This window comes from Protomyctophum parallelum (assembly GCF_964188405.1).
Source record: "Protomyctophum parallelum genome assembly, chromosome: 1".
Classification (NCBI taxonomy): Eukaryota; Metazoa; Chordata; class Actinopteri; order Myctophiformes; family Myctophidae; genus Protomyctophum; species Protomyctophum parallelum.
In genome coordinates, this window is record NC_139697.1 from 18483243 (window position 1) to 18495911 (window position 12669).

Consider the following 12669-nt stretch of genomic DNA (forward strand, 5'->3'; position numbering starts at 1 on the left):
TCACAGTCCTAACGGAACAGTCTGTTACTGCTTTAAAACAACAATAAAATAAAAAAAAACTAAAAAAATAAAATATATATATATATATATATATATATATATATATATATATTATGGGGTTAGCGGTGCTGAGCCTTCTCGTGGCGGCCCTGTTTTCACTAATTTCACAGTACCACACACTTCTCACTAATTCGTAATTTATTCTAATTGTTATTGCAATTTACGATCTGCGTTCGCTTCCCGCGTTCTCGCGTCTTACTTGTAATTATTTGTTTGGTCCATGAGTTGTCACGAATCGAGTTGGCTTTGTCCGTGGCGTAACCGTCTTTAAAATAAATACCTTTTGAAATGTCGTTGGGAAAAATGCATTGGGAATCATTTCCTGGGCCTGGCGTCGTCATGAAAGGGGGCGGGACTGCGACGCTCTATTGGTATAAAGTACAAGGATTATAAAGACGCCAAATGCCTGCTTTCACCACAGCTTCCAATTAGACCAAGTTCAGAAGAGGAATCAATACATCTGCCACTACGGTACCATTCTGGAATGAGGATTCCAGAATGTCTCTCTCTTTCCGACTTGAGGTCAGTTGAGGTTAAGATGAGCAATAAAACAAATGGTGAAGCTGATAAACAAAATTAAAAAAAGGGGAAAAATCACCACAAAGGAAAGCCATAATAAATTGAATACTGAACCTCTTTTAATTATGGCTTTGAACATTTATATACAAAGGATTAAAAAAAAAATCTTTAATGAGAAAGGAAGGAAAAACTCCCTGTTCTGTCATAAAAACGTCTATGAAGACGTCCAGCATTCAAGGCAGACAAGCTGGACCTTAATGGACTTCCAGTTCTGAGTCATTTAGTAATGATATATCTCTCATTTTCATTTAAATAGACTCTAATATCTTTTATAGCTCTAAGTTCTCAGAGTAATATATATACACATATAGTATTCCCTTTTTCCCTTTCAAGGCTGACTTCACTGTCTTTATTATGCTCCAGCGTTCCTCTCCGCTTATTGCTTCCGATTGCTTTCCCCCCCCACACCTTCCGTTTCCACGCTCGGGGTCATTTTCATTTCACGCCAGCAGAAATCAATCCTAAACCTTGATTCTTGCACATAGCGTTGTCACCTGGTTTCCTCAAGTCATCCATTTAAAGACAACTCTGAAGCAGCCGGTCGATTACCTGGCCAAATGCATAGTATACGTTACAGTCTGACGCAACTCTCCCATTCAGGCACATCCTCCACACACAGAGCTTGAGCCCCCTGCCCTTTTACATGTTTGTAAAACAACTGCCCTCTCCAGAACCACGGATGCAGCATTTACTATGGTGAAAATAAATGCCAAATGCCCCTCCCTTTTCCATGCCAGATACTGGAAGGCAGCGTTCAAGGAGATCTCCTGAACTTGTATAACGCAGCACGTTGCGTTGAACTAATCATTTGTTTGGAAAATCCATGTCGTACAACCGGCCGCGTCTCCAGTAGATAAAAGAGTGCGGGGCTGCGCCCCCTGAAAATAGATGCAAGCTCTCAAGGCGCCGCAGCGCGACACGTCGAGAGCTTGTAGATCTGCTGTGTTTGTCCAAAAGTGCCCTCTTACGGGGATTTCAGCCCCTGCCTCTCTAACACGTTCCCATTTCTCCCTTAAGTTCTTTGGTATAAAAAAAACAACAACTTGGTCCCTCGTATTTCCCATTTCCTGCGTTACTTTGTCGCATTCAATAATATACATTATTTATAATTTGATATATATATATATATATATACACAGATAAAGTGCAAAACAGTACTTAGTTGCAATTAAGGCTTTATAGTGTAATTCTTTCTCCCTGGTCATGTATGGCTTCATTCTGGTCTTTGGGGCACTTTAAAAAAAAGGAAAAGGGTAAAAGTAAAGTCCATCCCCTGGTAATTTAGGCATTCCTGAGCAAAGAGCACGCACGCACGCACGCACGCACGCACACGCACACGCACGCGCACACACACACACACACACACACACACACACACACACACACACACACACACACACACACACACACACACACACACACACACACACACACACACACACACACACACACACACACACACACACACACACACACACACACACACACATTTGTCTTGGTTGCAGTTCATGAGATAGCCCAGAGGGGGGCAGCAGCGTTGCAGCTGTTGCACACTCTACTGCTCTTCAACCAGGCACCAGCAGCACACACATAGACATCAAAGGGGGCTTCAGCCCTTTGCCCCTTTTTACCGGTCTGTAAAACAACTGCCCTCTCCAAGACCACGGATGGCAGCGTTTAGTATGGTGAGAGAAATGCATAATGGCCCCTCCGCTCCTTTCCATTGCCTGAGGATTGCATGGAGGAGGATCTCTCCTGATCTGGAACACGGCATTTTGCGTTGAAAGAACACGTTTAGAAAATCCACATTCATCCACGACGTGCGACGGGGGGGGGGGTCGCACCGGGAAAATAGCCGATCCACAAGCTCTCGACGCGGCGCAGCGCGGCGCGTTGAGAGCTTGTAGATCTGCTATTTTCTTCCAAAAGTGTCCTCCTTCACGGAATCTCCCCCTGATGTCCTCCACACTGCTCTTCACTTCTCGTCCACGGTGGACGAGGAGATGTCCTCCGGCTCCTCCGGGACCTTCTCCTCGGAGCTGTCCGAGGAGTGCGCCGACAGCTTGTCCAGGTGCTCCATGTCGTTGAAGCGCTCGGCGACGCACTGGGCCGTCAGGCGAGCCTCGGGGTCGTGGTCCCAGCACTCGTCGATGGTGGCGCACAGGATCTGCACGCCCTGCGAGAGGTGGAGCGAGACTTTTAGTCATAGTCTAGTTTTAGTCACATTTCATAGTCAGCTGAAATGTTTTAGTGTTAGTCTAGTTTTAGTCGACTATAAGTCTACAGCTGATTTGGTCGACAATAGTTTTCATTTAGTTATAGTCACATTTCATAGTCAGCTGAAATGTTTTAGTGTTAGTCTAGTTTTAGTCGACTATAAGTCTACAGTTGATTTGGTCGACAATAGTTTTCATTTAGTTTTAGTCACATTTCATAGTCAGCTGAAATGTTTTAGTGTTAGTCTAGTTTTAGTCGACTATAAGTCTACAGTTGATTTGGTCGACAATAGTTTTCATTTAGTTTTAGTCACATTTCATAGTCAGCTGAAATGTTTTAGTGTTAGTCTAGTTTTAGTCAACTTAAGTCTACATTTGATTTGGTCGACTATAACGTGAATTTTGGCGGTGCCTTGATGCCGTCGTAATGGCTGCTTTTACACTTGCTGAAAATAGCCGATCTACAAGCTCACAATGCGTCGCGCTGCAACGAGTTGTGAGCTTGTAGACCGGCTATATTCAGCATGCAACCAAGTGTAAAATTAATTGTGTGTTTTACTTGTACTGAATCTCTTGTCCACTAGTCCTTCCTAACATTTTAGTCTAGTTTTTATTTGTTGACGAAATTGTCAGTATATTTAGTCTAGTCACCATAGCTTAGGTTTAATTTAGTTGTGTGTGTGTGTGTGTGCGCGTGCGCGTGCGCGTGCGCGCGCGTGTGTGTGTGTGTGTGTATGTGTGTGTGTGTATGTGTGTGTGTCTGTCTGTCTTACATTCAATTTAAAACACTTTTAGACGTTCAAAACATCGGTTAGGATGAGAAATTGAACCAATTTCAGTCTCGGGTATCTTGCAACTGTATATTTCTCACTGGGATTTTTTGAGGGGCGCTAGCCCCTCCTATACCCAGCTTTGTGCGATCGTACGTACGATGATCATGTATGATGATAAGCGCGCACCTCACGTCACACGAGTGTGATTTCTTTTTTTAGATTTTCAATTTAAGACTTAAAACAGCACATCCACAGTAACTGTAATTACAAAATAAATCAATTTTTTGTCCTCCCTGTACGATACTGTAGGTCAGGCAGTGCATCAAGACACCTGTTACAGTAAGGCTTTATGTAATTGCACATTCGTTTTTACCCTTTCATTTATTCGGAGCACATTTCTATTTACTTTCATTTTCCACTGGTGTTCCTTGACACAATGCCGTTGGAGTGTATGCAGGTTTTATTGTGCTTTTTCCATTAGATTGTTTGTATTGCATCACACTTTGCCAGCATTTACTTCAAAAACCACCCAATGAATCAAAATAGTGGGTCTCGACTTCACAAGCACCAAAAAACATTCAAAGCAATTCCCAATTATTTATGCTCCGTCGTACGACTGTGTCGCACACGGAAAATAGAAGGATCTATCCACACTTTTCCTGGGCTGTGTGTGCTCCAGTTCCTGTTGATTTCATTGGTCATCTGACCAGTTTCATTGGCTTTCATTGGATCAAATCGACAGGAACTGGAGCACACACAGCCCAGGAAAAGTGTGGATAAGCCCACGTGTCGCGTCAGCGACTCATTGTGAGCTTACAGATTGTCTATTTTCGACACAGTCTTACGACACAGTACAAAGTGTGGCTTCAAGATCCGTAGAAGGAAGTGGGCTTCCTATGCCGGACTTTCCAATGGGTTTCCCCAGGCTTTTATTTTTGACTCGAATGCGGGAAGAAATAAATAAAAGCCTGGGTACAGAGGCTACATTCTGCATAATTAGTACTTTTTACTTATGAAAAATGTACTTGAGTAAAAGTACAAAGTATTGACATCAAAATGCACTTGCAGTGCATGGACCACTTCACCACTTTTCAACCTATCTTCATATGAAAAAATGGCGCAATTTTTTTCTACTCGGTCTGTGTCTCATAGGAGGGCTGTGGGCAGTTCAGAAACCGTCTTCCAGTGACATCGATGGGGAATACAAGCTAATAGGAACCGCAGGCTTTCTAATGATGATGTCACTGGAAGACGGTTTCTAAACTGCCCACAGCCCTCCTATGAGACACAGACTGAGTAGAGAAAAATCGTGCCATTTTATCATGATTATTAGTGAGGACCCATTATATGAAGATAGGTTGAAAAGTGGTGAAGTGGTCCTTTAAGTGCATTTTGATGTCAATACTTTGTACTTTTACTCAAGTACATTTTGAGTACATTTACTTGAGTACATTTACTTGTAACGGAGTGCTTCTATATTGCTGTATTGTACTGTATTTTTTTACATCACTGCTCACGGCCCACCAGAGGCCTATACAGGTTAATATATGTTATTATTATAATTACTAGCCCTTACCCGTTGGGAGATATTGCCCCCCCCCCCCCCCTTGTGGCCGCGGGGGGGTACTGCGCCCTGGGTGCGTTGTCGCATTTTTTTATTCACTAATAAATTCATTATTCATTTATAATTTGTTAAATTGGAAAAAAGGGCTTCGTTAAGACCTCCATATTATTATGGTCAATAGCCCGTGTGAAAAGTGGAAGCGATTGGTGCAGGCGGTGAGGAGATACGGCGGTGTTTCTGACAGACAGACAGACAGACAGACAGACAGACAGACAGACATTGACTGAATGATAGTATGATGATGAGTACGAGTATGATTGATAGAGGAGGTCTTACTGGGTGGTTGATCCAGCTGTTGGGTATGTCAGGTCGGCCTCTGTCTCGGAGAACGCTGTCCTTCATGCTCTCCACACAGGGATGTTCTCTGATCCTGCCGAAGGGAGGCTCATACTCCTTCACCTCTGGAAGCAAGAACACATGTACACATACGCCTTTTAAAAGCCTTTGTTTTAAAAAGGTCCTACAACATGGAATTCAGGGGACACGGTGGCACAGTGGTAGTGCTGTCGCCTCACAGCTAGAAGGTCCTGGGTTCGATTCCCGCTGGGGACCCTGTGGGCGCTGGCGGCGTGTTTCCTCCTCTGCGTCATCAGTGCCCATACCTGAGGCGGGGTTGGCGAAAGGGCCTTTCTGTGTGGAGTTTGCATGTTCTCCCCGTGTCCCCTAGGGTAGGTACCCTCACAAACATGCAGTAATCCTGGTCACTAAACTGCCTCCCCCTGGCCAGCCAGGGCGCCTGATGGAGGGGAAAGGAACTGGTTGGAATAACGTGTTCCTTCCACGCGCTACGTCCAACCAGGGAAACTCCCCCCTGTCAGGTGTAAAGGAGCAACTTGGACACTCAGGAATGAAGGAAGCATGAGTTCAAGTCCGTCGCTCTCCCCTTGTCCCCCATATATGGGAACTAGGTTGGTGGAGGGTGTGTAGAGCCCAGGATCACATTAGATGATTGACACAGGGGTGAAAAATGGGTTACAAAATCATGGGATAAAAAATATATTAACAACATGGAATTCAACTTTTTTTTGCGCTCCCCTATGTGTTTTCTATCCCCACAAATACGCACATTTTTAACAATCAGGCTTTCTCATCATATATGTTTTTTTTTATGGAAATTGGCCTCAGGAACAGCTCAACTGATTTGGTCGTATACGCGCGATATGTCATCTGCAACACCCTACTTTGTAAAATCCCTCCCATCGGCTTCATTCTTCAGTTCCAAATTTGCATTTCCACTTTTGTTTGTGACTTTGATGTGAGCTTGTAGAGCTATACCTTTGTGCCGGAGAAAGAGACAACGTATCTGCCCGACAGCAACGATATACAGTACAATATAATAATCCATAAATATTACCATTACTGAAAATGATCTAAGGGGCAGCCGAGGAGAGAGAGAGAATGCATTTGGTGTCTGTTGCAGCAGGTGTAGATTAGAATATACACACAGTATGCAATCACACACCCGAGGAAAACACACACACACACACACACACACACACACACACACACACACACACACACACACACACACACACACACACACACACACACACACACACACACACACACACGATTAAATCATCACATAGCACTTCAGCAGTCAACTATGTATTTTCTAATATACACATTATACAGCTAACCCTATAGGGCTAGACTGCAGGTGGTAAACCGTAACAGCAGCGGAACATATACAGCATGGCTGAAGAAATCATGCGTCAAGGCCATGAGGGTGGAGACCATAGAGTATATATATCTATAGAGAAGACACCCGAGTTCTCCTCCCATCCACTTGCATTAAGTTGCTCAAAAGCGCATGAGACGATTTCACTCCTCCTTCCTGGTAGGAACAGAGTGCATTCTGGGACGGATTGCAATGGTGAGTGGCCCCAAACACATGAACGCGCTGCCGTTGAACGCGCACGATCGTCCGTCGTGAACGTGTACAATGATAGTCAACGGACAGCGCGTTCATGTGTTTGGGGCCAGGCTGCAATACCTTCATTCGGCCACTATGTCCATTTCGCCTCAAGATTTCCTCTGGGTGCCTTCTCTATTCATATATACTCTAAGGTGGAGACCTGCGAAGGAGAAACAATTGGATATGATCTAATTTTTGCCTTCATTGTCAGCGTGTTTAATCCATTCTGGGCGGGGACCCCTTTTGGTGTTTTAAAGCATCGTTATACTTTAGCTATTGAAAAATAGCAGATCTACAAGCTCATAGCGCGCCACTCGCGCGCTATGAGCTTGTAGGTCAGCTATTTTTGAAAAATCGTGAAAATGTATATATATATTCCTTCAGAGTTTCAGCTTTTAAACTTTAATCTTTGCTGGAAGGTCCCTGGAACAACACATTTTCAGATGGGGGTCGGCGGCATATTGGGTCCTTGACATGAAATATTGAGAACCACCCATATAGAAACATGAGGTTTTTCAGAAAAAATACATTTTAAAAAGATTTTTTATTTTTTATTTCGACGTCAGGCCTAAATGGGTTAAAGCATCTCACCAACAGTCAACAGAGCACTGGGCTGAGCGTCAACTCTCCTTCCACACACAACCAGCGTTCCAAGAGTGCTCGTCAGAGACAACACCGAGCAGTTGGCTCAAGTGTAACCCAGCCAACATGGCAACCCGCAAATGGCAACGTTTCAAAGCACCGGCAGCGGAGCACAGCGTCTGGGAACTCAGGGGGGGGGGTCAAGAGTTTCCGAAGAATATTCATCTTTACGTTGATTTAATCTTTCCTAGTCCTGGCTAAGAACAACAAATCAGACTCATATTTCCTTTTGAAGCAATATAGAAGCTTCTTGTATAAAAGAACAGCGGTTAATTCAGCAGGGATCCCAGGCAGATAAACGGGAGAGGGAAGGGTGGGGTCTGACGGTTGGGGTTGTGAGAGTGTGAGAAGGGTTTTTTAAGTCAAACTCAACTTTTGTTCCAGCTGATTTACTGTGATTAAAGCCCTGAGTGATAGGGGGCTGTGAATTAGAAGCAGCACAATCACTCAATATTGAAACCTACTCAACAGTGAGAGGAGAATTAGTCCCAGCCAGAGACATGCAGAGTCAAGGGGAAGGAGGGTTGTTTGAGGGCAAAGGCGCGATCATTAAGAAACGGATCCTCTTGTGAATGTCAAGTATCCAGCTACCAAATACATCTGTTACATCCATCATTAAAGAGAACAAATGCTTGAAATCTATGCCAATGACTGCTGTGCTGTAACGCACAGATTTCAAGCTTAAACTATCAGTGATCACATGGGAGGAAGTGGCCCGGAGATCAGATGCGCGCGCGCCCCCCGTGGGAGAATGACTTCTCGGCGTTGAGAGAAAATTGCAGAAGCCAGCAGTGCACTGCTGAGAGGCTCACAGGAAGCCATGGAGCTCTCACAGACAGGAATCGTTGGATATAGTGTCGTATAGTGGACACTGAAACTTCCCGTTCTGTCCTTTTTTTTAATGCATTTTTGTATAGCAAGGATCAGGTTTCAGCGTTTGAAGCTAATGCAGCAGGACTGTCAAACTAAAAAGGCTGAAACTTCCCGTTTTGTCTTTTTTCCTTTTCGTCGTGCATTTTTGCATAGCTAAGGATCAGGTTTCAGCGTTTGAAGTTAAAATACACGGTGTCCGCCCCCTCTCAGTCAATATTTAGAACACGGCAGACAGATGTTTCATTTCTGTTTGACAGTCCAGAGGGAACGTAATGACCACATTGCACAACTACAAACCCCCATTCTGCAAACAGTTTGTGAAATCTTGTTTAGAAGCTCACTCCAAAACAATGGATCGCAGTTATCTGCTCACACATGCACACGTTGCGGCATATATAAAACACAAGTGGGTATTTTCCAAAAATGGAATTATGTCAACATTGGTCCAAGGAAGGATAGGTTTTTTTAGATTTTTGTTTTGCAGTAAGACCTTGCATTAAATTTAGAAATAGGGACAGGCAACAGAGAAAACAGGAAGGAATGCATTGGTTTGCAAAGGTTAAAACACGGCGGAACGGCAAGATTTTCATGAAGCAATACTACAAGTGGAACACAGCATGGCTTAGAAGAGGCGTGAGAAAAGAGTGTCTGTGCTCTGTACACTTAAAGGACAACTTTTTTTTTTTCAACCACAGTTCATGTTTTAGGTTGTCATTAGAGAAAGTAAAAGATGAGTGTTCATTTTTTCTTTCATTTGCTGCTTTCTTTCATTTTAGGGATTTTAGCTGCTTTTGACAGGGAGGCGGGGGCATTCGAAATATGTATTTCTTTTTTACAACATTTTATGACAAACTGACCTGTTGAGCCATGCAACACAGTATGGCAGCCCCCAATGGTACCCCCCCCCCCCATTCACATTTAGTAGATCCTGTGATATTTTGTGGCCAGATGTAATTTCCTGGGGTCTAGTAGGACTATAGTAAATAAAATAAAAAATACATTGCTATAAAATTGTGTAAGAAAATACCTATTTAGCCCCATGTTCGAATGCCCCCGCCCCCCTGTCAAAAATAGCTAAAAATCGCTAAAACGAAAGAAAGCAGAAAATGGAAAAAAAGAAAAAGTCATCTTATACTTTCTCTAATAACCTAAAACATGAACCTTGGTTGGAAAAAAAAACTAAAGTTGTCCTTTAAGTGGGAGTAGAATTTACAACAATTAAAACAGATTTTTACTCTGACACACCCAATTTAGTACCATCAGAAAACTGTCATGATTTAGAACATTTTGTAGAACCGGCATATCCAGTCTTAGTGGATTAAGGGGGAGAAGAATCCTTGAATGGATTCCTGTCGGCTCAGTCTGCCAGGAGCTTTTTGACGATCGTCTTAAGTATGTTCCTGGCAGAGCCGTCATGTTTCCATAGCTCCAGACTGTTATGTCTTTTATAGATCTACCAAACTGCTCCACCTCACGTTATTATGAAGGCATTATGGCCCCTCGTTGGTTTCCTCCTTCATACGTACAGGAAGTGGTCCTGTCTGCTGTCCGCCACCCTGTCTAAAAGCATGCTTCAAACAAAGTCTCATTTATTTTTTGACTCGTGGATCAGATGGTTTTATACCGAAGCTACGGCTTCAGTATGCACCTTTTCTGGTCCAAATATTTTACGTAAAGTTTGTTGACGTAATCAACTATGTATACGCTTTAACCCATTCTGACCCGAGTTCAGATTCAAAAAAATGTCTTCTACATCCTGACAGTATTCTGAAAAAGTTTCTATGTTTCTATGTCAGTCGTTCTTCGATAAAAAAAAAATAGCAGACCTACAAGCCAATTATTATATCTAATGTAATCCTGGGCGCTACACTTCCTCTGCCAACCTGGGGGGGGGGGGGGCAGCGGACTTACCTCATGCTTCCTTCTATGCATGAGGAGTCCAAACTGCTTCTTTTCACCTGACAGGGGGGGAATTTCCCTGGCCGTGGAAGGAACACGTTATTCCCGAACAGTTCCTTTCCCCTCCATCAGGCGCCCCGGCTGGCCAGGGGGAGGTAGTTTTAGAGACCAGGATTACTGCATGTTTTTGTGAGGGTATACCTACCCTAGGGGACACGGGGAGAACATGCAAACTCCACACAGAAAGGCCCTTTCGCCAACCCCCACCTCGGGTATGGGCACTGATGACGCGGAGGAGGGGACACGCCCCCAGCACCAGCGGGAATTGAACCCAGGACCTTCTAGCTGACAGCACTACCAACTGTGCCACCGTGCCCTGCATGACGTAATTGTCATCTAGTTACTTGCAACTCTAGGTCGCCTTTACGATGAAAACCTGCATCGTCCGTCGGTCTGTCCGTCAGTCACCCACGCCTCTATCATCACCTATAGATCTGCATATATGGAGCCGGCCAGCAACTGTACATACAGTACATCTGACCTCAAAACCCTTAGATCTCCATATATGGCGCCGACCTGTTCTGACATTCCATATGTTGATCCTTTCCCGCCCGTCCTTCCCGTTCTCCGACATGGCATTTAGCCATAATTAATGCCAATTTTTTTTATTGCTCATTTAATATCAATTACAAAATATTTGTATTCAATCTGTGACTTGTACACTGACTGAACTGTGGCTAGTTGTTACCGTGAGCCAAGCCCTCTCTCTCAGTCACTATACCGTCAAAATAAACAAAAAAATAAAAAAAGGTTGCAGCCGTGCGTAAACCCACGTCAAACAAAGACAATTAGAGATTCGGCTAGTTATAATTAACCGAGCGTTGCAAAACGCAAAACATCTCTGTTTCCCCAAATGGTGGAAGGAGACAACCTTGCGCCGTGTTTTTTTTAACGAGCACTCGCTAATTCATTAGTAGTGTGTGTGTGTGTGTTTTTCGGAGACTCGGGGAGGCTCTCGTGGTTGTAATTAGACCTGGATATAGCTCCGACACTTGTTTTGCGTTGTTCACACATTAAGTCATTTGTCACAGACCAGCACACACACAGGCGCGCGCACACACACACACGCTCGCACGCACGCACACAGTCACTCCACCCAGTCACAGCGGACTGGATTAGCTGACATCTGGCCAGCAGCTGCGCTAACCTCTCGTTCTACTATCCCTCTCTCTCTCTCTCCTCTGGGGACTGAAAGCATGTCTGTGCCCCCCTCCCCCCTCCCGTCTTATAACCCCGCCCGCCTGCGGGGGGAAACGCCCTCTCCACGTCTCTTCCCGACTCCTAAATCTGGAGCGGCTAAATTATACAGGAGACATTTAACCCATTTTGGGGCGGGAACCCATTTTGGTGTTAGCATCATGTCGTGCTTTAGCTATTGAAAAATAGCAGATCTACAAGCACTAGGTCTGCTATTTTTGAAAAATCAAAGAGCGACTGACATAGAAGACTTTTTTAGAATCTGATCTCAGGTCAGAATGAAAACTGTCAAGATGTAGAAGACATTTTTAGAATCTGATCTCAGGTCAGAATGGGTTAAAGGAACATTGGCCTCTCCTCGTCTCTCCCCGCGCGCTCTCAATCACTCTCTTTCTGTCTGCCTTGTGTTTAGTCTCTCTCTCTCTGTCCGTTGTCTTTCTTAATGTCGGTGTTTCCTCTTTCTGTTTATTTTATTTTTTTCTCTCAGGGATTCCCTTTTCTGTTATCTCTCTCTATGGTCGTCTCTTTGTCAGTCTGTGTGTGTGTGTGTGTGTGTGTGTGTGTGTGTGTGTGTCTGTCTGACTTCACTGGTGACTTCATTAACAGGTGATGAAAAATAAGACCGTAAATGCAAGCCATCTGTAATCATGAAACACACACACACACACACACACACACACACACACACACACACACACACACACACACACACACACACACACACACACACACACACACACACACACACACACACACACACACACACACACACACACACACACACACACACACACACACACGCACGCGCGCCTCGGCATGTGCCAGATC

At 44.2% G+C, this 12669-nt stretch overlaps 1 protein-coding gene across 2 annotated transcripts in view; it reads right to left on the reverse strand.

The window, feature by feature from the left end:
- Positions 1 to 1032: 1032 nt before the first annotated feature.
- The window catches only part of LOC310863436 (TGF-beta receptor type-2-like), a 39598-nt gene continuing 27961 nt past the window's right edge, over positions 1033 to 12669 (reverse strand). For both annotated transcript variants that reach the window (XM_083771761.1, XM_083771762.1), the window contains exons 8-9: positions 5529 to 5653; positions 1033 to 2815 (exon numbers count right to left, since the gene is read on the reverse strand). In XM_083771761.1, the coding sequence (XP_083627887.1) occupies positions 2615 to 2815; positions 5529 to 5653 (326 nt within the window). In that variant the 3' untranslated portion in view covers positions 1033 to 2614. The remainder of the gene's footprint in view (positions 2816 to 5528; positions 5654 to 12669) is intronic.